The 21,270-nt window shown below is 54.0% G+C and overlaps 5 protein-coding genes across 5 annotated transcripts; 3 read left to right on the top strand and 2 right to left on the bottom strand.

Annotated features, from left to right (window-relative positions):
- Positions 1-576: 576 nt before the first annotated feature.
- CAOG_04511 (hypothetical protein) lies at positions 577-2,410 on the top strand (the record flags this gene model as incomplete). Its single annotated transcript, XM_004347208.1, has 5 exons — positions 577-990; positions 1,071-1,193; positions 1,275-1,385; positions 1,486-1,675; positions 2,334-2,410. 5 exons carry the CDS (start codon positions 577-579, stop codon positions 2,408-2,410), a joined length of 915 nt encoding a protein of 304 aa, XP_004347258.1.
- Positions 2,411-4,587: 2,177 nt separating this feature from the next.
- CAOG_04510 (hypothetical protein) lies at positions 4,588-12,618 on the top strand (the record flags this gene model as incomplete). The annotated part of the gene is made up of 4 exons (XM_004347207.1): positions 4,588-11,985; positions 12,094-12,177; positions 12,298-12,432; positions 12,541-12,618. The coding sequence occupies 4 exons, from the start codon at positions 4,588-4,590 to the stop codon at positions 12,616-12,618; spliced, it is 7,695 nt and encodes a 2,564-aa protein (XP_004347257.1).
- A 636-nt stretch (positions 12,619-13,254) lies between these two features.
- Positions 13,255-15,308, bottom strand: CAOG_04509 (cathepsin L2). The gene is made up of 2 exons (XM_004347206.2): positions 15,224-15,308; positions 13,255-14,356 (listed from the first exon to the last, which is right to left on the bottom strand). The coding sequence occupies exon 2, from the start codon at positions 14,345-14,347 to the stop codon at positions 13,370-13,372; it is 978 nt and encodes a 325-aa protein (XP_004347256.1). The 5' UTR covers positions 14,348-14,356; positions 15,224-15,308; the 3' UTR covers positions 13,255-13,369.
- A 599-nt stretch (positions 15,309-15,907) lies between these two features.
- Positions 15,908-19,873, bottom strand: CAOG_04508 (hypothetical protein; the record flags this gene model as incomplete). The annotated part of the gene is made up of 3 exons (XM_004347205.2): positions 15,908-17,898; positions 17,986-19,514; positions 19,571-19,873. 3 exons carry the CDS (start codon positions 19,871-19,873, stop codon positions 16,503-16,505), a joined length of 3,228 nt encoding a protein of 1,075 aa, XP_004347255.2. The 3' UTR covers positions 15,908-16,502.
- A 629-nt stretch (positions 19,874-20,502) lies between these two features.
- On the top strand, positions 20,503-21,155 carry CAOG_04507 (hypothetical protein; the record flags this gene model as incomplete). Its single annotated transcript, XM_004347204.1, has 5 exons — positions 20,503-20,519; positions 20,606-20,689; positions 20,756-20,839; positions 20,905-20,988; positions 21,068-21,155. 5 exons carry the CDS (start codon positions 20,503-20,505, stop codon positions 21,153-21,155), a joined length of 357 nt encoding a protein of 118 aa, XP_004347254.1.
- Between the last annotated feature and the right edge of the window lie 115 nt (positions 21,156-21,270).

The following is a 21,270-nucleotide window of genomic DNA, read 5'->3' as shown; positions in this document are numbered from 1 at the left end:
CAGCAGCAGCAGCAGCAGCAACAGCGGCTTTTGGACAATTGCAGCTTTTGCCAAGCAAAAGTTCGTGTTCATTCATCCCCGCGATCATGTTTCCCGATTGCCCAGGAATCACTGCCATCGAACTGTGGGAGCTGTCCGAATTGGTTCAAACTCTCGATTTCTCAGTCTCTATTTTTCTCTGTCAAATGTAAACTGCTGAAAACGACGTCGTTTCTCGCCCTCCCGTCCCCTCCGACCCCCGCCTTCCTACTTTATTGAATGCCAAGGACCAGAACTGCTTTGCTCTGACCTTGCCGCCGCTTCTTCCATCGCGGGGCTGATTTTTGAGCACACTTGAACTCCAATCATCTCAAAAACGAGCGATCTTTTTATTTTTTATTTTTTTATTATTATTTTTTTATTTTTTTTTTTTCCATTGGGATTTGCATTGGGATTTGCATTGGACTTTGCTATTCCACGTCGCTCACTCTGTCTCTGCCGACTGTCTCTCTGCCCATGTCTCACCACCACACGGTAGGGTGTCGTCCGAAAGCGCTGCACCCCCGCCGACAGAGGGCGCAGGAGCAGCGGCAGCCAATGTCGCTCCAGCCAACGCAGCCGCGTCGTCGTCGTCGTCGTCGCCCCAGTCCCGGTCCCGATCGCCCTCCCGCTCGCGCTCGCGTTCACGGTCGCAGTCTGCATCACAACGCCGCCCTCCTGGCGCTGGGTCGCGATCGCCCTCTGCCTCACGATCGCGGTCTCGGTCCCGGTCCCGGTCGCCTCGGTCCCGGTCTCGCTCTGGATCTCGCTCTCGGTCTCGCTCGCGGTCCCGGTCGGTGTCGCGTTCCCGTTCGCGGTCCCGATCTAGGTCCCGGTCGCTGTCCCCAAAGCGTCGTGGCGGTGGCGGTGGTGGACGCGGACGTGGCCGATCGCGGTCTCGGTCTCGGTCCCGGTCTCGGTCTCGGTCGCGATCCCGCTCACCCTCGCGATTTCCTTCGGCCCCGCGCAACCGTGTCTTTATTGGAAAGCTCTCGTCCAACGTCACGGAGGCACACATTCGCGAGATTTTCGCTCATTTCGGCGCAATCCAGGAGGTGGACGTACCACGCCGCGGCCCCAACGGCCATCGCGGTTTTGCCTTGGTTCGCTATACCAACGCTTCCGATGCGCAGAGTGCGGTCGACTGCATGAATGGTGGCCAAATCGATGGCACGGTATGTTTTGCGACGATTGATTTTGATGGTTTTGCGCAAGCTGACAGTTGACGTGATGTGTTTGACTCTGGGACACTCCAGGTGGTGCCGGTTGAGTTTGCAAAGATCAAGGAGAACGACCGACAGATTTCCCGCGCTCGCAACGGTCGCATGCGAGGCGGGGCAAATGCCGCTCGCGGTCGTCGAGGGTACGTACGCTTGAGCATGGTGTTTGGTGCTTTTGTTTTGGCATCCCGAGTTTCTTTTCATTCACCATGTCTTTTGCTATATTTTTGCCCATGTCTTTTCACAGCCGATCCATCTCTCGGTCGCGCTCACGATCGCGCTCGCCACGCCGCGGTTCCGGTCGTCGCCGTTCCTTCTCCCGCTCCCGTTCCCGGTCTCGCTCCCGTTCTCGCTCTCCTATTCGTCGTCGTCGCCGCTCATTCTCACGCTCGCGGTCGCGGTCCAAGTCACGATCTCGCTCGCGGTCACGGTCGCCAGTGCGCCGTGCAGGCGGGCCACCTGGACGTCGCGGCGCTCCTTCGCGCTCTCGGTCGCGCTCTCCCCCGCGCGCACGAACAGCGCGCGGACGCTCGCGGTCCCGTTCTCGATCACGGTCACGCTCTCCTCCGCGTCGACGTTAAAAACCCCCCTATTCTTGGAAACGCGACGCGCGAAAGACGTCAAAGCGAACAATGTGTCGTCTTTTGTTGCTGAATTGGTTTTTTTCGTTGTTGTTGTTGTTTTGTTTTGTTAAAATCACATGTACTCGTTGCAAAAATGTCCATCTGTCATGTTCACCAACCAACCAACGACCCAGACACGCATGAAAGGCTGACACAGTTAAGGCGATCACGTTGTTGTCGAGTTCAGTGCGGCCTCTTCTCTTCCCGCGGTCCAATTCAGCCAGCCAGCCAGCCAAGAGTGAGAGAGAGAGAGAGAGAGAGAGAGGGGAAGGGGCGAGCTCATTCAGCACTGTACCTCGTGTGTACCGCAGCACCGCAGCACCGCAGCACCGCATCGAGATGAAATGGAATGCTCCGCCAAACCCAAATTAATCCATCCTTCAGTCTTTTTTGCTTCTTTTTTTTTTTTAATTCTTTTTTTAATTCTTTTGTTTTTGTTTCAAACCCGTTCGCTTTCTCACTACGATGGCAGACGAGCTTCTTCGCATTGGAGACTCTGTTTCGCTGTACTCTGAGGACCGGCATGGCTTCCTGTTCTCTGAAAAGTAACCGCTCCACACCCCTCTCTGGTTGGATCCTTGTGTGAAGCTTGTGATGCTGCACTTCACACCCGTTCGCTCCGTTCGTTCTGCTGCTGTGACTCTCCCGCCTCTTTCCCGCACTACTCCATTTGCCGTCCGCAATCACCTTCCCCCCCCCACACACACATGGCGGGCTCCCCTTCTCCGCGCTTGTCCTTCTTTGGGCCGCGCCTTGCACCATAACAGGCCAATGTTTTTCTTTTTTTCCCTTTTGTTTACAGCCCTGCTTTCGCCTTTTTTTTTTTTTTTTTTTTTTTTTTGCATTTTCACGTCCCAGTGTGTTTTTTTTTTCGTTCTGTCGCTTCCGTTCTTCCTTCTGCGTGCGATCATCTCGCTTGTGCTGCATGCACGACTGGTTCTTGCCCTGCTCTGTGTTCGCGAGCCGAGTGTCTTTGCCATGCTTGGAGCGAGATGCTCGGACTGTGGCTGCCGTGAACCACGTTGCTACTGAACTGATAATTGGGAAACAACAAAAAAAACCGTTTGTATTGAGAGCGGCTTGACTTTGGAATTCCCATTCGCACGGGGATGGCAAGCGAGACAGAGAGTGAGAGACCGCGAGATAGAGCAGCTGATTGCTGATTGCCCTTGGATTCACCCCCAGCGCGACCGTCTGTGCGGCTGCGATGATGGGCAGAGAAGAGCAATCGCAGAATCAAAAAGCGAAAAAAAATAAAAAAATAAAAAATAATAAAAATAAAAGAATCATACGAATCCGTTCATCATCACCATGCGGTCGAATCGGGGGGTCGCACAGAGCATCAATGCGCCCTTGCACTCCCCTGATGATGGTGGGATGAGGCTGCAAACCCACGGCAATCCCCTCCTCCTCAGTTGACGACCACCAAAAAACCCAAACAAAACAAACAAAACAACCAAAAAAAAAAGAAAAAAAAAGAAAAAAGGAACACGCAGTGTTTACATTATCATTGTATTTTTCGATGATTCAAGTCACCGAAAACTTGCAATGTTTATGGTTGTTGAACATTGCACGGAGCAAGGGCACCAAGCGGTGCTTCCTCATTGTGACTCGCCTCAACCGCTTCCCCCAAAAACCCAACATCAAAGCATGCTTGCATTAGCAGTTTCTGCTGATGTTGGTATTTTTTGTGGTTGTTATTTGTTGTTTACCCAACAACAAGCCGAAAAGAACAAAACAAAACATCCACAATTGCATGTCCTCCTTATTCTCACACCCATCCATGCTTCCCCTAACCTCGGATGATGCCACGACACACTTGTCCACTTGTGCGCACTCCGACTGCGATGAGATGCTCAACCCCCTTTTCCTAACCCTCATCCTTCACAAAACCTAAAAAACCCAAGTTGCCAAAACAAATCGATTTTTCAAAAAAAAAAAAAACCCCAAAAATTTAACGGGTTTCTGCAGGTTTGGCTTTTTTCACAACTCTTTGAATGTCGCACACCAGCAGCAGCAGCAGCAGCAGCAGCGCCCAACTCAAACTCTTGCTCTGTCGTCTGTGCTGCTGAGCAACACAAGCGCACAAACCGGCAGCCCGGCCAGCCCGGCAGAGCAGCCCACGACGGCAGCCATCGGCCTTCTCTTGGCAGAATTTGAGTCATGGCGAAAAATTCGCATTTATTTTAAGCGTGATTCTTTTTTTTTTTTTTTTTTATTTTTCTTCTTAAAAATTTGTGTCTTTCTTTGATTCGCATCGAGAGTCGCCTTTGATTCTTTCTCTCTCTTTCTCTTCCCACCTCCCTCCTTTGCTGTTCTCTCTTGCGTGGCGCTGTTGTGCAGGCTGCTTGTCGAATCCTGTCATTATTTCGACCGAATTTCTCACAGTTTCTCACACTTTTGTTTCTCCTTCCTTTGTTGACACCAACAGTACCATCGACTCGCTGCTGACTGTTCGACGCGCCGATCATGGCGTCGAGCATCAAGCTGGTGCAGGTGGCAGCAGCAGCAGCCTCCGCACCCAGCCCAACGTGCCCAACTTTCAATGTGAGCAAGAAAGATGCTGCTTTTTTTTTTTTTTTTTTTTTTTTTGGTGGTCGTTTTGTCTCACAGCATTATTTTTCGCATCATTTTTGCTCCACAAACCACACACAGCTTGCATCTTCCAAATTCTCGTGCCGAACAAGTACAAGGCCAACAAAAAGTACCAGGCTCTCAAGAAGAAAATGCCGGCTGTCGCCAAGACCAAGAAGGGCGAGGCCAACAAGGCGCTGCAGGCGCAGACGCGCCAACTGGAAAACACGCTCTTCCAGCAAAAGAAGCTCGCGAGTGCCGAGACGGACGACAATGCACTGGAGCAGGCGCGCCAGAACGGCAAGTTCCTGACGTACGGCATGACCGTCCAGCTCTACCACTCGTTCTCGAACAAGTTTGTGGCTGGCAGTGCCAGCGATCCCGCGTGGATTGAAGACACCAACATGCGCGTCGAGCTGCACCAGTACAACTCAAAGCTGTGCTGGTTCCGCGTCATGCCGCGTTACAAGGTGCGCGCCGAGGGCGACATTGTGCGCAAAGGCGACCAAATTGTCTTTGAGTCCATCAAGACCCCCGCGTCCTTTTTGCACGCAAGCCACGATCCCTTTGACGATGCCGAGCTTGAAGCCGGTCTGCACGAGGTCAACATGTCCGTTACGCCCTCCGCCTTTTCCATCTTCATGTACTCGCGCCCGGACGAGACGTGGGCCATGATTGCTGCGTCCTCGCCGGGCGCCCTGATTGAGGAGGGCAAGGACGAGAAGGAGTCGGTCGTGCCTGTTCGCTTTGGCGACTGCATCCGTCTGTTCCATCGCGAACTGGAGGCCTACGTTGCCGCGGAAGGCACGTTTGGCAAAACTGGCGTGGCTGAAGTGCCCCACCTTCGCGTGCGTCACGTCACAACCAAGCGTCCTCACTCGCTCAAGCCGCCGTCTGGTCCCTCCGTGTTTTGGCAAATCGAAATGGACAGCGGCGCTGCTCGTGGAGGCCGCATGCGTTGGGAGCAGCTCGTGCGTCTGCGCCACTTTACCACCCGCCAGTTTCTTGCCGTCAAGCTGGACGCCGCGTCGGGCGAGCCGGTCGTCACCCTCACCTCCGACCATCGTGACGCCGATGCCGTCTTCCGCTTGCATGCCGTCATTCGCGACCGCCAGAACATTGAGTACGGCTCGTTCACCCGCATCGAGCACCCTCTGACCAAAACCTGGCTGCATGGCGATGCCACCCTGTCGTATGCTCGCCAAGGCACCGTGTCCAGGGTCGACACCCTGGGTGCGGACGCGCCATCGCCGGCGGCTGCTGCGGCCATCGAGTCGTGCAAGCCAATGACGGAAATCCGGTACGACAAGGCCAAGCTGCTGCAGCTGACCGCGTCCCGCGAGTCGCACTACGATGATGCCTTCACCATCACCCAGGCCAAGCAGAAGGACATTAACAATGTCAACTTTGTTGCCGGCATCCTTCCTGCGCTCAAGTGGTATGCGAAAAGCTTCCGCGCCGCTGCAAGCAAGGACAAGCCGAGAGAACTCACGGCCGAGACGGCAGCCTACCTGTGCCGTGCCATGGACTTGCTCGCCAAGTTTGTCGTTGACAAGGATACGCCCAACAAGCGCCGACAGAAAGTCCTTCGCCACCTTCGCTGCGTCGATGCCTTGATTGAGGTCATCCGTGTGCCGTTCTCTCCGTACAACCCGGATGGTTTCCCCATCAGCGAACTGCGCACTCCGGACAAGCGGCTCGTTCGTGACGTGTGCTCCGCGGCATACAATGCGCTCAACCAGTATGTCCAGGGTGAATCGCGCAAGAGCGAAATGTACATTGCACGCTTCATTCCCTTCATGCTCGGCCAAGTTGGCTCGGGTCTCCCAGCGACCGACATTCTGACCCAGCTCGCCTCGGACAACATGTCGATTGTCAATCGCATCAAGCCTCCGCTGCTCGACTTTTTCATTGGCAAGCTCAAGGAGCAGCGCGCGTCGCGCTACCTCAAGTTTTTGGCCACCTGCTGCGCCGTCAAGGGTGGTGCCAATTATGAAATCCAAAGCTACATTTGCGAAAACCTGCTCGGTGGTGTCGTGGGCAACCCTGTCATCCTTCCCGTCAGCCTGCGCAACGGTGTGCTCCACGTCGATCTGCTCCGCGATGGTTTGGTCGTTCCAGTGAACGAGCTCGCAGACGACGCCAAATCCCTCGAGGCCGAGTATCTGCTGGAGCAGATCAACTTTTTGCGTCGGCTGTGCATTGGTCGCAACAAGGTCACCATTCCGCTGCTCCGCGATGAGCTCAAGTGCGTCGTGTGGGCTGAAGTGTTTGCCGCAGTCAAGGACACGGAGCTCAACCCGGTCTATCGTATTGCTTACGCCGACCTGCTACATCAAGCCTTTGTCGACATTGAGCCGTACGAGGACCTTCTCGAGCGCATTCAGCTGACGTTTGACGCACAAACTCTGACGCAGCGAAACTCGAGTGCGACCGAGTGCACCACTGCTGCGCATCTGGCCGTCCAAAACTCCTTCCCGCCAGAGTTGACCGAGCTTCGCTCTTGGATTAACACGACCATTGCCAACGAGACGAGTGTGATTGCGACCCGAATTGAGGAGAACAAGTTTATCGAGGCCATTTTGACGTTGGCCCGTTCCCTCGTGTCGTTTGGCGTGTACAACAACCGCACGCAGCTGCTCGAACTGCTGTGTCCGCTCATCCGCCTCCTCGATTGCTCGGACGACTATGGCAACGAGAACAAGGACAACAAGGAAGAGCAGCAAGAGTACCTTCGTGTCGACCGTCTGCTGAAAAACCCCGAAAACAAGTCGGTGGCCAATCTCAAATTCAAGGGTCTGGAGATTATCGAGCTGATGATGAACTTCCGATTTGCCGCACGCCTCGAGGAGTTCTTCTGGGTGTTCAAGCAGCTCGAGTCTCACGACCTGGTCGGCAAGGGCCACGCAACGCTGCACCGCGCTTTTGGCAAGAACAAGCATCACAATCACGGTCTTGAGCCCGAGTTGCTCGAGCTCGCACCATTGACCAAGACTGTCATCCCGGCAGCTCGCCTGAAGCCCGTTCTTGCGGCCCTGTTCAAGAACACGGAGTTTATCGATGCGCTCGGCCCCGAACTGCCCATCATTCCCGTCTTGTTGGACTGCGCCAACTATGGCTACACCAAGCTCGCCACCCAGGCTCACTACCTCATCACGCGCTTGTACTCTGCCAGTCGCAACTTTTTCCAAATGGCGCTCGACGGCCAGGTCTTGACGCTGCCCGAGTCTGTCGATGCCTTCAAGATCATCCGTCAGGTGCTGCCCTCGGTGCGTCGCATGGCGCGCTCAAAGATTGGCGAAAAGCAAGCAGAGCGCCTTTCGGTCGAGCTGGACAGGCTTGCCAAGCTACTCTACCTGAAGGACGATCCGCACGAGCCTCACCGCACCAATCAGACGATTCTGACAAATGCTGGCATTGTTATTGACTTGCTCGGCATTCTGGGCACCAGGATTGAGCTCGGCAAGCGCGAGAAGGGCGGCGGCTCGGCTGCCGATCGACTTGCCGCCCAGGAGCTTGAGAAGAAGAACGCGGCCATCTGCAAGCTGTTTGGCCAGTGCTTTAAGGTTCTCGGTCTGCTCGCTCGGCGCAACACGAGCATGCAGGACTACTTGTTTGACCGTCTCGACTTTTTGCTCAACCATGAGGGAGCTGAGAAGGACAAGGCGCGCATGCTCGTGAGCGTATTCAAGGGCAATCAAACCAACTGCCTGCGCATCAAGGAGAAGCACATCCAGCTCATTGTCGAGCTCCTTGCCGAAACTGAGCTTTCGGACGGTTCCAAGGTGTTTGAGTACTTGCAATTGCTCGGCCACATTGCAAAGGTTGAGGACGCCAACTTGACCCTCAAGCGCAACCAAAGCGCCATCATCAAGTACATGATGCAGCACCGCGAGGACACCATCATCAACGTTGACGATGCACACAACGACGAGCGCATTGCCTTGCTGCAGTCCAGCGCGGAGAAGCCCTCGCGCGAACTCTTGTACCACATTGAGCTCGTCGATCTGCTCGCGACGTGCGCCGAGGGTGAGAATCGCTTTATCGAGTCCATGTGCCAAACCATCTTCTCGCCCGAGGAGCTGCTCCAAGTCTTCACCGACCCAAAGATCCCCGTTCTGCACAAGGCGCCCTACCTGCGCTTTTTGGTCTGGGTCTACCTGGCGACTGCGAGCACTGACATTGTGTCGACTGCCGAAATGCTCCACAATGACGACTTTTGGACGTTTGTCGGTCTCCTTTCGGATCACTTGAAGGCGGTCACTGGTCTGCTCAAGCAGCACAAGGACAAGCTCAAGGCGCTCAAGGATCGCAAGGCCAACAACCCGCAAGCCCAGGAGGAGGTGTTGGATGATCCTGTGCCCGAAGATGACATGGACTTTATCATGGAGGGCATTGTCCCGTTTGCGCGCATCTTTTACGAGTCCCAGTACTCTGCCAAGGACGCGACCGCCGAGCAAAACCGGGTTTCCGTCAAGTTTGCCGAGTCGTTGCTGGCCTTTTCGCCGCTTGCCTCGATTCAGGTAGACGAGATTGCCCTCTTGCAGTCCGTGACGGACTGTCTGCTCGTGCTCTCCAACCAGCTTTCCAGCCACGCCGGCTTGTCGGACGACTTTGAGGCAAAGCTGAATGTCGCCCTGGAAAAGAACAAAAAGTACGGAACGAGCGGCGTTGCTGGTCTGTCTGACGCCGTCAAGGATTATCTGCGCAGCCATGAGCAAGAGCGTGAGGCGAACGAGCGACTGAACACGTTGGTCGTCAACCTCTGCCAGTCGTACGAGTCCGATCCCATCTGCCCTTATCTCGGTGACGAAGATGCCAAACTCCCGCTTGGTGAAGAGTTCCAGCGTCACATTGAGCTGTTTGCCGAGTACAATAGCAAGAAGGAGTTCAAGGGCCTCAACCCCAACATTGGCCGCATGATTCTGACCCTCGATGTCTCTGCCAAGACGTCTCACACGCTGAGCGAAAAGGAGCTGCTGGAGCAGCAAAAGCTCGACACGCGCTCGTTGCAGCTGCTTCGCGGCATTGTCGAGGTCGAAAAGGCGCGTCGTTTGAAGGCAGACGCCAGCAGCGAGGACAAGGAGGAGGCGTGGGACCAAATTGCCAAGGTCCAGTCTGCCCTGAACAAGTACGAGGCGGCGCTTATTTCCACCAAGATGTTTGTTTCGGACGACGACGAGATTGTGATTGAGGCATTGGCGACTGCCACGGCCATTCTTGATGGTGGCAACAAGGAAGTCCAGCGCTCGTTTGAAAAGTTCTTTTTGACGAGCCGCGAGGAGACCTTCTTTGCTGATATTCGCTCCCGCATTGTCAAGTCCATGGCGACTGTCAAGGAACAGCGCGCCCTCGTTGCCCAGAAGGAGAAGGAGGAGCAAAAGCGCAAGGACTTGACTGCAACCCACGCGACCCACGCTCAACATGCCGCGGCGCCTGCTGGCGACGAAAAGTCGAGTGGCGAGGCCGCCGCCGGCAGTGGCGTCGGTGACATTGAGCTCACAAAGCTGCACGGCGCCCACGAAGGAGGTGGTGGCAATGCCGTGCAGGAGGCGATTGAGGACCAAGGCTTTGCTGCCGCCCTTGCGGGCGAGTCTGGCGAAGACGCCCTGAACGACATGATGGACGAGAGCGAACGCGAGTTGTCGCTCGTTCTGCGCTTGCTGCAGCTCTTGTGCGAGGGCAACAATGTGGTGCTCAAAAACTACATTCGCGAGCAAGGCGACAATATCAAGTCGTACAACCTTGTCAGCGACACTGCCAACTATCTGAACGTCTTGTACCACAATGTGTCGTCGGACAACATTGAGCTCGTGTCCCAAGTGCTCGAATCGCTCGTCGAGTTTTGCCAGGGCAACGGCGACAACCAAATTGCCGTCTTTGACGCCAAGTGCCTGGATGGCATCAACCACATCTTCCGCCAGCACGAGTACACTGGCATGCCGTGCCCGCAAGTTGCCGAGCTCAAGCTTCACGCCGCCAACCTTGTGCTCACCATGCTTGAGGAGCAAACCGAGCAGGCCATCCAGCTGAGCAAGGAGCTGCACACACAGCTCGACATTCGTGCCATCCACGAAAACATGACTCGTTACCACTACGAGCATCAGCACAGCAAGCACCTCGGGTACACTGCCGAGCATCCAGAGCCGGCCGACGTTGCCTATGTCTTTTACAACATTCTGGCGAGCCTGTCTGACTTTACCACCACCAACTACAACGCCAAGCCGTACACGGTCAAGCCCTCGACCAAGGGTGGTAAGCCCGAAGCCGAAGGCAGTGCAAAGTCGGACAAGGTCAAGTTGGAGACCAACATCAAGCTGATTAATGTGAGCTACACTGGCACCGTGCATGGCTCGGTTCGACTTGGAAGTGTGTCCTCCAAGAACCTGACTGCATTGGCGCATGGGAACAAGAACGCTGCCAAGACGTTCAAGGTACTGCCATCCAAGCTTTACGTCCAAGCCCCGTCTGCTTACGCTGCCATTCAGGGCCAATCTGGCTCGATCGAAGTGCTGCGCAATGACATCCTGAGCAAGGTGCACTTCCGCGTTCGCAACCGCGATGCCCTCCGTCCCGCGGCCAAAGAGAGATTGCTCTGGACTGTCGATCGATCCTCGCCCACGGACAAGATTCGCGACTTTATTTCGCAGTGCCAGGACATTCGCGATGAAATGAAGTACCAGGAGCAGCTGCTGTCCAACCCGATCTCATCCTTCTTTGTTCGCGGTTCGCCATTCTTTTACTGGGGCGTGCTCCTGGTGACGCTCTTGCTGAACATTTTCATCCTGGTCTCGTGGTCGGCACCGACCGATCCCACTGATTGGCGCCCAAACACGGACGATTGGTACAACCCCTTGCTGTACATTTTCGGCGGCATTCACGTCGCTCTCTCTGCCTGCACGTTCATCGAGTTCTTCTTGACGCACCCTCCGACCCGTCCGCAACAGTTTTTGACCTTGGCGCCCATCTACTACATTTTGTTCCTCGGCATGAGCATTGCCGGCATTACCGTTCGCGGCTACTTTTTCTGCTTCCATCTGCTGCACGTCGTTGTTGGCAACGATTTGCTCCAACGTGTCATCCAATCCGTCACCAAAAACGGCCGCTCGCTGCTCTGGGTGACGGCCTTGGGCGTGATTGTGATTTACATTTATGCGATTGCAAGCTTTGCCTTCCTCCGCGCCGACTTTGACGCTTCGCGTGCCGATGGCGCTCCGCTGTTCTGCAACACCATGTGGCAGTGCTTCCTGACGTCGCTCAACTTTGGCCTTGAGAATGGCCTTGCCAGCGTCGGCATTGCCGATGTGAACGACTGGCAGACCGTCGGTCTTCGCGTCTTGTACGATCTGTCCTTCTTTGTGCTGATCTCAACCATCGGCCTCAACGTCATCTTTGGTATCATTGTCGATACCTTCTCTGAGCTTCGTGATGAAAAGTGGCAGATTGAGGCAGACATGGCTGGCAACTGCTTTATCTGCTCCATCAAGGCGTATGACTTTGAAAAGTACACCAAGGGCTTTATTCACCACACGAAAAATGAGCACAACATGGTGAGTAGGGGATGGTGGTGTGTGGTGTTTGCTTTTTTTTTTTTTTTTGAGGTGTTGACTTTTTTTGTTGTTGGTTTGGGTTTGTCGTTGTGTGTGGCTCGGAAACAGTGGAACTACCTGTTCTATACCATTCATCTTCATGAGAAGGCTCAAGACGATTTGACTGCGCTCGAACTGTACTGCATGGACAAGGTGAGTTGGCTTTCGGAAGAGTGGGATGTTTGTGGGTGCCTTTGTAATCCTGTTCAGTTTTGTCTGACGATTCCTTCCCCCCCCCTCTCTGCTGATACTTGGACGCGTGGACGTCGCTAGATTAAGAAAGTCGATACCTCAATGTTCCCGATCAACCGCGCCATGAGCCTGCAGAAGAGCGAGGATGCGCTTGAAGTTCGTCTTGAAAATCTGACTCGCATGGTCAAGTCGTTGGTCGATCGATTCGAAAAAGACGTAAGAATGTTGGGAGCTGGATGGTGTTTTTTTATTATTTTATTTTGTTTGAAACGTTGCGCTCACTTGTTGCGCTCACTTGCGTTGAATTGTTCTTGTTTCTAATAGGACCGCGTCAAGGCGGTTGAAGCCGAGCGCCGCAAGCAGCAGGCCTGGGAGGCTGAGCGCACTGCTGCCAGGCGTTAAGGTGTCGGTCGTTTGAGGCGAAACCTTGTTGTTTTTGCTTGTCCGATTTTGGTTGTTGTTTGTTTGTTGCTGTTGTTGTTTTGTTGTTTTGTTGTGTGTGTGTGGCTGGCATTGCATGCCTTTGTGCTCTCGCCACTTTACGAGCTATATACCTGAGTTGTTGCTGATGGTTGATTCAAAATTGTTCAGCCATAAACCATTGAATGTCAGCAGTGTGAGGTTCTAGATTCGAATTGTTTGCGAAGGGCAGATTCAATAAGGAAATTGGTCGATAAAGCTCGTCGAGGGCCCAATCGCAGCAACTCTGTTGGGTTTGCGAAGCAGGTTTAAAGGAGAATGGGGCTGAACTGCAAGAAGTACTTTCGCTGTTTGTGCCCGAAACCGCTGCACCGAAACCGCTGCACCGCACAGCGGGATTGTCAGGTAAACAGCAGTAAAAAACACTCACATCACACGAACAACAACACCATCATTTCGCAAATGCAGGCTGTACAGCTGCAGATTGCATTCGAGCGCGACGATTGTGAGAGCGAACAAACCCGTTTCATTACAAAAAAAAAAAAAAAAAAGGGAAACGCGAGGAAATGGACAAGTTACCAAGCCAGAAAACATACAGACGACTCAAAGAACAAAACCTGAGTAGATACAAAGTGTATTGAGCGAGCAAATACGGGTTGGATGCAACAGAACAAACCATCACAAAGCAAGGGCCAACTCGAAATTCAACCTCTGCTCTGAATAGCATAGGACTTTAAACAAGGGGGTAGGAGGCGGAGGTGGCAATGCCGCACTGGTTGTCAGCGTTGCGGGACATCCAGATGTAGCCAGCCTTGCCCCAGGTTGCGCCCCACGAGTTCTTGACGAGCCAGTAGTCCTTGCCCTCGGTGGAGGTGCCATAGCCGACGGCGAGGACACCGTGGTCGAGCTGGGTGGTCGAGCACTTCTTCTCGTTGTAGACGCCGGTGAAGTAGAACTGGAAGTTAATGTGGGAGGCATCGATGGCAACAGAGACGGGGCCGACGGTGGCAACAGCGTTCTGGAGGTCAGACTCGGAGCCAGTGATAATGTCCTGGTACGAGGCGACGGTGGCGCCGATGTTGGCAGCGTTGAACTTGCAGGTGCCAGTGGTGGCAGTGTAAGGGTACGAGGCCTCAGTGTCAATGCCGCCGTTCTTGATAATGTACTCGAAGGCGTCGTCCATCAGACCGCCGTTGCAGCCCTCGTTGCCCTCCTGGGAGGAGCAGTCGACAAGGTTTTGCTCAGAGAGGGAGACGAGGGTGCCAGTCTTGCGGGCGTGCTGGCCCTCGACCGAGCCGGTGGTGGAGAACGACCAGCACGAGCCGCACTGGCCCTGGTTCTTGACGGGGGTGACAATGCCAGCGGTGCGCCAGTCGACCGAGTCGGGGAGCGAGACCATGCGGGGCAGGTAGGTGGACGAGGCGAAGGACTTGGTGGCGTTGACACCGTTGAAGCGGACGCCGAGGTACTTGGCAGCAAACTCGTGGTGAGCGAGGTCGCCAAACTCGTTCATGCCGAGGGTGTACGAGTGGCGGCCGGCAGCGTTGTGCTCGTTGATGAGCTCAAGGTTGGACAGGTAAATCTCCTGACGGAGAGCCTCCTCTTGGGCAGACGCGTACTGGCGGTTGTGCAGTGCCTTCCATTCAGCGAACGGCATGGCGGTGGCGCAGGCGACGAGCGCGAGCAGGGCGACGGCGGTGAAGGCCTTCATTGTGTGTATCTACGCCAAAGTTCAAGAGAGAGGAGGTGAGTCGAAGAGTGAGGACGAAGAGTGAGAAGGAGTTGAAAAAAATAAATAAAAAAACAATCAAACAAATCACAATCATGAGGATGGCGATCAGACAGGAACAGAGAGAGAGAGAGAGAGAGAGTGATGGACAAGCACAGTGTCATTCACACGCTGTCGAATGGCACTCGGCCGAAGCGAGGGTGACTGAGTGGAAGACAACCCATCAGAGCACATTGTTTTTTTTTTTTTTTTTTTTGTCGTTTATCAGCCACAACAAGCGCGCGCGGTTGCTCCACTTTGCTTGCTCACTTTGGTTTCAGCCACACGACGAATCACTGACTGACTGATGATTGTGTTCCGCGTCGTCAATCTCGATTGTTGAGTGATGACTTTGGTTTTGCTTTTTGTTGATGATGATGATCAAAGTCACGGTTTTGGAGTCATTTTGCAAATTTGATGAGCATGTGACGAGTTTGAAATCGCAATGCTTTTTGTTTGCTGAACTTCAACCTGCGCTCTGTCTGCGGGAGAGTGGTGGTGGTGGTGGGGGGGGGGAGGAGCCACAAGCCAAAACGAAAGAGAGAGAAGAGAAAAGATAGAAGAAAGTAGAGGCGGGGACAGCGCGACGAGAGAAGAAGAAGAAACAAAAAAAAAGGAAAAAAAAAGGAAAAAAAAAAAAGTCACAAGGCTAACTTGAGCGCGACCACTGCGACGCATGAACGGGAGCGAAAGACCAAGCCTCACGCACAAGGCAAAAGACAGAAAAAGCGCAGCGCAGAAGGCATGGAAAGGAAGTAGGAGGAGAAGGAGGAGGAGGAGGAGGAGAAGAGATTTGAAACAGAAAAAAAAAAACTTTACCAGAAAAAAAAAAAAAAAAGTGGAATGAATCGAAACAAACAAGTCCAAATCCAAAATCAGTTCGATGCGTTTGATTGCTCTTGCTTTTGCTCAAAAAAGAAGACTCCAGCAAAATTGTACTTGTGGTTGCTCCAATTTCGACGCAGAGCGTTCTCCGATTGAGGCGCCAGCTCACGCGTTTGTGTGATTCAGATGAAGTTGGGTAGTTCACAGCTCAATCGCAAAAAGCAAAGCCGGGGGTGCCAGAACAATCCGCCTAAATCACTACGGGTTCCAGGTCCGAATCTCAAAGTGTCATCTAGCCTCTTCTCTCTGCCAGCATCATGTTGCCCATAAATGATAATGTAGATTTCAACTGTGAGCCGGTGAAAAAGTCTGCGCTGGACCGAGCACGGGAGGGAATGGTTGGGAGCGCCGCGAGCGTGCAGGGAACGGCCAAGCCACCAACCCCCACGGTGGACCAGCAACCCACTACTAGGGCATTTATGGAATGGTATTGGTGTTTGAGTCATGGGGTCGAAGGGCGGGCGGATCGGGTCACCCAGTCAGGCTGCGTAGCAGTGAGCATCAAGGGGGCGACAGGAAAAGTTGGACTTAGAAAATTTTTTCCTCCTTTTGCGCTTTCCTCCTTTTTGCGCTGTCGAGCTGTTTTCAAGCTCTTCTGCCACGTTCTATGCCGCGAAACTTCAAAGACAAGTTTATCCATGTGTCAAAATTTAAAATCGAATGGGGTCAAGGATGCTGACACCTCTCAGGCGCCGCTGCTGTGAAAACAGTGGGGAGGACAGCACCACAATGACCCAAAGTACAACACCAAGCACACACAATCATACAAAACTTCACAAAAACTCTGGGTTTACAGCTGAATCAAACATTTCAAGCCGTCTAGCACGCACACACTCCTCCAGAGTGTACCTGAAGTCATCGTCGTCCATCTCCTCAGGCTGGGCCTCAAACACGTCTGCATCGTCATCCCGACTCGTGTCGTAGCGTGAAAACCGTCGAATTGTGTCGCGCGCACGGATGGCCGCTGAGCGCCCTCCAGGCGGCCGCAGTTGAGGGGCAAAATGTTCAAACCAATCCTCTGTTGGTTGCGCTGGTTCCGTTCCTGCGGGTCAGCCTCTGGCTCCAATCGAGGTCGTTTCCGACTGGCTGAACGTGCACCATCACTCGCATTCCCAAATGTGGGATCGGAATTAGCAAATGAAGGGGTAGTGTCGCCCCACGGATCTCGAGTACCGCGATTGCTGCGAGAAGTCGGGATGTAGTCGACAAACTACTATTGTTGGGTGTTGTACGCAGTCACCGCCGCCCTTGCGCTCTCGAATGCTTGACTGTCTTTGGCGCAAAAGGATCTTGCGACTTCTCGGGTAAGTGCAGCAGGAACACGATGCTTAGCTTTGGGCCGCCCCTTCACTCCAGACTTCTTGCGTCGTGTCCACGAACTGGTCGCCAACGACGCTGCTGCGGATGCAGTTGCGTTACCTGGAAGAACGGTTGAGGCTGACGATGTTGATGCTGCTGCTGCTGCTCGGTTGGCTTTGGCAGCAGCAGTTCGCTTTGCCTTGGCTTGGGCAGCTCGGGTAGATTTGGCAGCCTTACGAGTTGCACCACGCGTGCGCCGGGTATCTAATGAAAGAATCCCTCGCTGACCTGTCGCATTCCGCATGCTGTTGCTGCAATTGCGTGTGAGCTGGCGAACGAGGCTTTGCAACTCATCGCCCTGAGCCATGGTCTTGAGACGCTCGAGTCCTTTCTCGAACAGCTTGGAGAGCTCGTCCACCAGGTCGTCGGGACTGGCCACCGTCTCAACAAGTCCAGAGCTGTGCTCTGGAGCATCATCGGAGTTACGCGCAGAAGGTGACGCGCCGTGATTCGGATCGAGCTCGGCGGGGAGGTCCGAGGTGCGGTCAGCAGGTCCGTCTGCATCCGGGCCCGAGGGAAGGTGATCGTCTACGGCCATGTCAGAGGTGCGAGCAGGTCCGTCTGCATCAAGCTGATCGTCTACGGCCATGTCGGTTGCGCCAGTCGGCAGGGCATCATCGGCATACGCAGTATTGGCTGCGGACACAGCAGTTTCGCTTGCAGGATTGACGGGTGCTGAGCGGGACACGGGACACACTGGTGGCTCTTCGAAGAGAGAATGGATTTGAAGACGAAAGTTCTCGATGCCTCCAAAGTGCCGCGCGACGGCACGGATATGGCTGCAAATGAAAGCGTGATCGTGCATGGCGCTGCAAAAGCGCCGCTCGACACCAACGACCACAACATCTGGGTACTGTTGCTTCAGCGCTTCGTGCAGCTGCTGCAAACCCTCAGTCAAGGGCATGCCACGCGTCTGATAAAATGGCTCAAGGTGAGCGTTTGCGAGTTCGCGAATTTGGAGTAGATCAAGCTCAGAAAGCGTCCGCTGAGGCAGAACAAGTCCTACACCAAAGTAGCGATGAAGCTCCAACACCTGACCGGTTTCCACGAGCTTCTCTGCGTGCATCTCTTTCTCAAGCAGTAAGGAGCGGAACTTTGGAAGGAAGGCGACATTCGGCTTGTCGAGTAGCTGGCGTTGGCGTTGCAAACAGAAGTGCTGGTTCGTGTCCCGAACAATCCTGATTGCGAGACCTGCCAAATCGTGCATGCGGTAACCTTTCAGAAACTTGTACTTGAACGTGCCGAAAAAGCTATGGGGGAGGCAAGTCGCAATGACATGTCAACAAGGTTCCAAAGTTCGGCACGGGACAAGCGACTCACAATCATCACAAGCTTACCGCTCAATCAAATTGTTGGTGTGGCCTTGATCCAGCGCATCACGCACCAAGCCAAGGTGGAAGAGCGTCCAGGTTTTAATATCTCGTTCGTTGAGCCACTGAGACAGAAAATAACCTTGGAACTCGCCGGCGGCATTGAGCAAGCTGTTGCTCGCGTCCTTCAGCTCTTGTGCATTCCTGGCATACCGCATTTTAGCCATACACGAGAGAAGATCTAGTCTGCCCGGGTACTGGCGCTCCACCGCTTGGCAGACGTGAAACCAGCAAGTTGCCACCTGCACACCCGGCACCGCCTGATTGATGCAGTTTCGCTCAGCGCCGCATTTGTCGATGACGATGCGCACCGGATTAAACGCTTCACCTACGGCGTGCTTGACCTCGGACAAGAACCGCGCATATTCATGCTCGCGATCTCTGTCGGAGATCATGAACGCCAGCGGCACAACACCAGCGCCTGATTCGTCAGCAGCAACGAGTGCTGTTGTCGCCCAGTCGTAGCGGTTGACTGAGAAGGTTGAATCCAGGAACAGGACCTTGGGACGAAGGGCGTCCCACGTTGCCCGCTGACAAGGCGTCATTAAAATCAGAATGTTCGACTCCCTCAGGGGGATTTCGAGGCAGCTCTGGCAGTCGCAGTGAACAAATTGATGATAAATGACATCGCTTTTGTCGCCGTATTGGCTTTCGCCGGGGCACTGCCCATCTTGGTAGAGCGAGTGAGGGTGAGAGCAGGCATACGACGAGGTTGACGCGAGAAATTGGTCGATGCGCTGCTGGTCGGTTCCATGTAGCTTCTCGCTGCTTGAGTTGACTATCATCATGCGAATTGCGTCTTTGGTGGGATACCAGCGACCAGAAGTGTACGGTACGTTCCAACTTGAAAGAGGGCGAGGCGGCGGGTTGAGAGTTGGCCCTTCCAACTGCGCTACAATGGACGCCTCCGAGCACCCCTTGCGCACCAGATCCATGACCCACTCTTTGATTTCAGGATGCGCGCGCTGCTTGAAAGCGAGCGAGCCGTCGGTGCAAGCCATGTCGTGGCGACCCATCTGCTCGAGCTTGAACCCAATAAGGTGCAGCTCGCCGTGCGTGTGTTGGCCAAGCTCCGTCAATCTCAGGCCGAAACTGCAGGATCCGGCGCCGAGCTCCGGACGTAACTGAAAGTTGTTGTCAACTCGCTTCTTGCTGGAGCAGGCGCGAATAAATCGTTGTTGGAGAGTTGGTGTGTCTGGCACGGTCGTAGGCGGCCTCGACGGATCGCGTCTATTGAAGCAATACCAACGGCGTGTTCGAACAGGAATGAGCGTCGTACTAGGGCTCCACTGCGGAAGTCTGTCTCGCTCCTCCTTGGTGAGATGGACTCCCCTGCGCTTCCGAGGCGTTCTTGAGCGGCAGTTTTCGTCGTGCCCGTCTTGGTCGTTAAGAGATTCAAGAATGTCGTCCCTATCATCTTGCATTACGCTAGTTTCGTCGTCGGCCAAGTCGGTGGACGCGGGTTGCACGGAAGACAATCTCAAGTTTTGTTCGCGCTGTGAAATCGCGACCGCGGGATGTTGGATTTGCAACAGGGGCAACGCAACCTGACAGAAAGATGAACGCATTCGGGGTGTGCAATCGTCTTGTTTGACGGGTAGAACTTGTTCTTGACGCCAACGACTGGACACCAAAACTGAGGGTTTGGGCGGAAGGCAACTTCTCTAAAGTCATGGGTCTGCAAGGCTCGCTCCACATCGCCGTACGTTGGCAGCGCCTCTGGCTGGGCAACAGGTACATCCAGATCCATGAAGCGATCCTGGCTGGCGTCGGGAACGAGGTCGTGAAGGACCACCAGCCGCACACTGCATGTCTCGTAGCTTGGTTGCGGCTGGATCTCCTCGTCCTCCTCCATCTCGCCTCGTGCGCTCGCTGGCTCTTGTGTGTCGGGTTCTTATGCTTGGATGAATTGCTTGACGTGTGTGTGTGTGTTGCAGGTCTGGTCGGTCTCGTGAGGACGGAAAAGTACAAGAATCGACCTGAGACCTATGGCTCTGAAGAACAACAGAAAAGAGTGGCTCAATCCAGCCCAAAGTGGTAAAGATCCAGCTTCACACAAAATCGCTCCCCACCGCGATCGCCCCGCCATTGAGCCAAAACGGTTGTAAATATCATCTGTAATCACCCCTGAAAAGTGCGCGGTCCGACACCGACTGGACACGTCGGAAATCGAGCTCGGCAATGGCGACCGGCGTTGTGGCGTTCTTCTGGGGGTCAAAACAGTGTTTCTATCCTGCGCGCTTCCTCGCCGTAATAGTACGCGATGCACCCTAGGCAGTCGGTGTGCTCGATCTCGAAAATGCGGGGGGTGCAAAGTTGAGCAAAGATTATGATGCTCTGCTGCACTGGTCCTGGAAGAACGCTTGTGGCGCTGTTTTGCGGTCGCCTCGAGGCCATTTTGATTTTTCGATTTTCTGAGAAAACCGCTCATCTGAGCACCGCCACTCCTCTGACACTATTATTGGCCACATCAAGTCGATCACAATGGTGGGTCGATTATGGTGATATCTCATGATTACCATTTTACCATTCATTATGGAACCCGTAGGGATTTAGGCGTATTGTTCTGGTTCGGATGGACGGACAGGCTATGGAAGAATCAGATTGGCGATGCTGGTGCCCATGCACTTTCTGCGGCACTCAAAGTGAACAAGACGTTGATCAAGATCGAGTAAGGGGTGTCACTTTCACTCAACAGGAGGCATTTAGAGTGCTCATTGATGGAGGGGATGTACAGTCTGAATGGGAATCAGATTGGCGATGCTGGAGCACAGGCGATTGCTGAAACGCTCAAAGTCAACACGACGCTCGCTAACCTCGGGTAAGTCATCTCACTTTGATGTGAGTCAGCAGAGGTGCTCAGAATGCTTACTGATGACTGAACAGTTTGCACAATAATAAGCTTGGCGATGCTGGAGCGACTGCGATTGCTGAGATGCTCAAAGTGAACAAGATGCTAACTTCGCTCAAGTAAGGCAACTCACGTTCACTGATGTTTGTAAATGAGTGATGTCAGCAGATGGTTTTCAGAGTGCTCACGGATGAACAGCCTGGATAACAATCAGATTGGCAATGCTGGAGCGCTGGCGATCGCTGAGGCACTCAAAGTGAACAAGACCCTGACTTGGCTCAAGTAAAGCATCTTTCTTTGACTGAAGCATACAAGTGACTGATTCAGCAGATGACATTCAAATGCTCACTGATGGAGAGATGTACAGTCTAAAGTGAGAATCAGATTGGCGATGCTGGAGC

Source organism: Capsaspora owczarzaki, assembly GCF_000151315.2.
Source record: "Capsaspora owczarzaki ATCC 30864 unplaced genomic scaffold supercont2.7, whole genome shotgun sequence".
Lineage (NCBI taxonomy): Eukaryota > Filasterea > Ministeriida > Capsasporidae > Capsaspora > Capsaspora owczarzaki.
The sequence above is the reverse complement of the archived record's forward strand: the minus strand, read 5'-3'. Positions and strand labels throughout refer to the sequence as shown.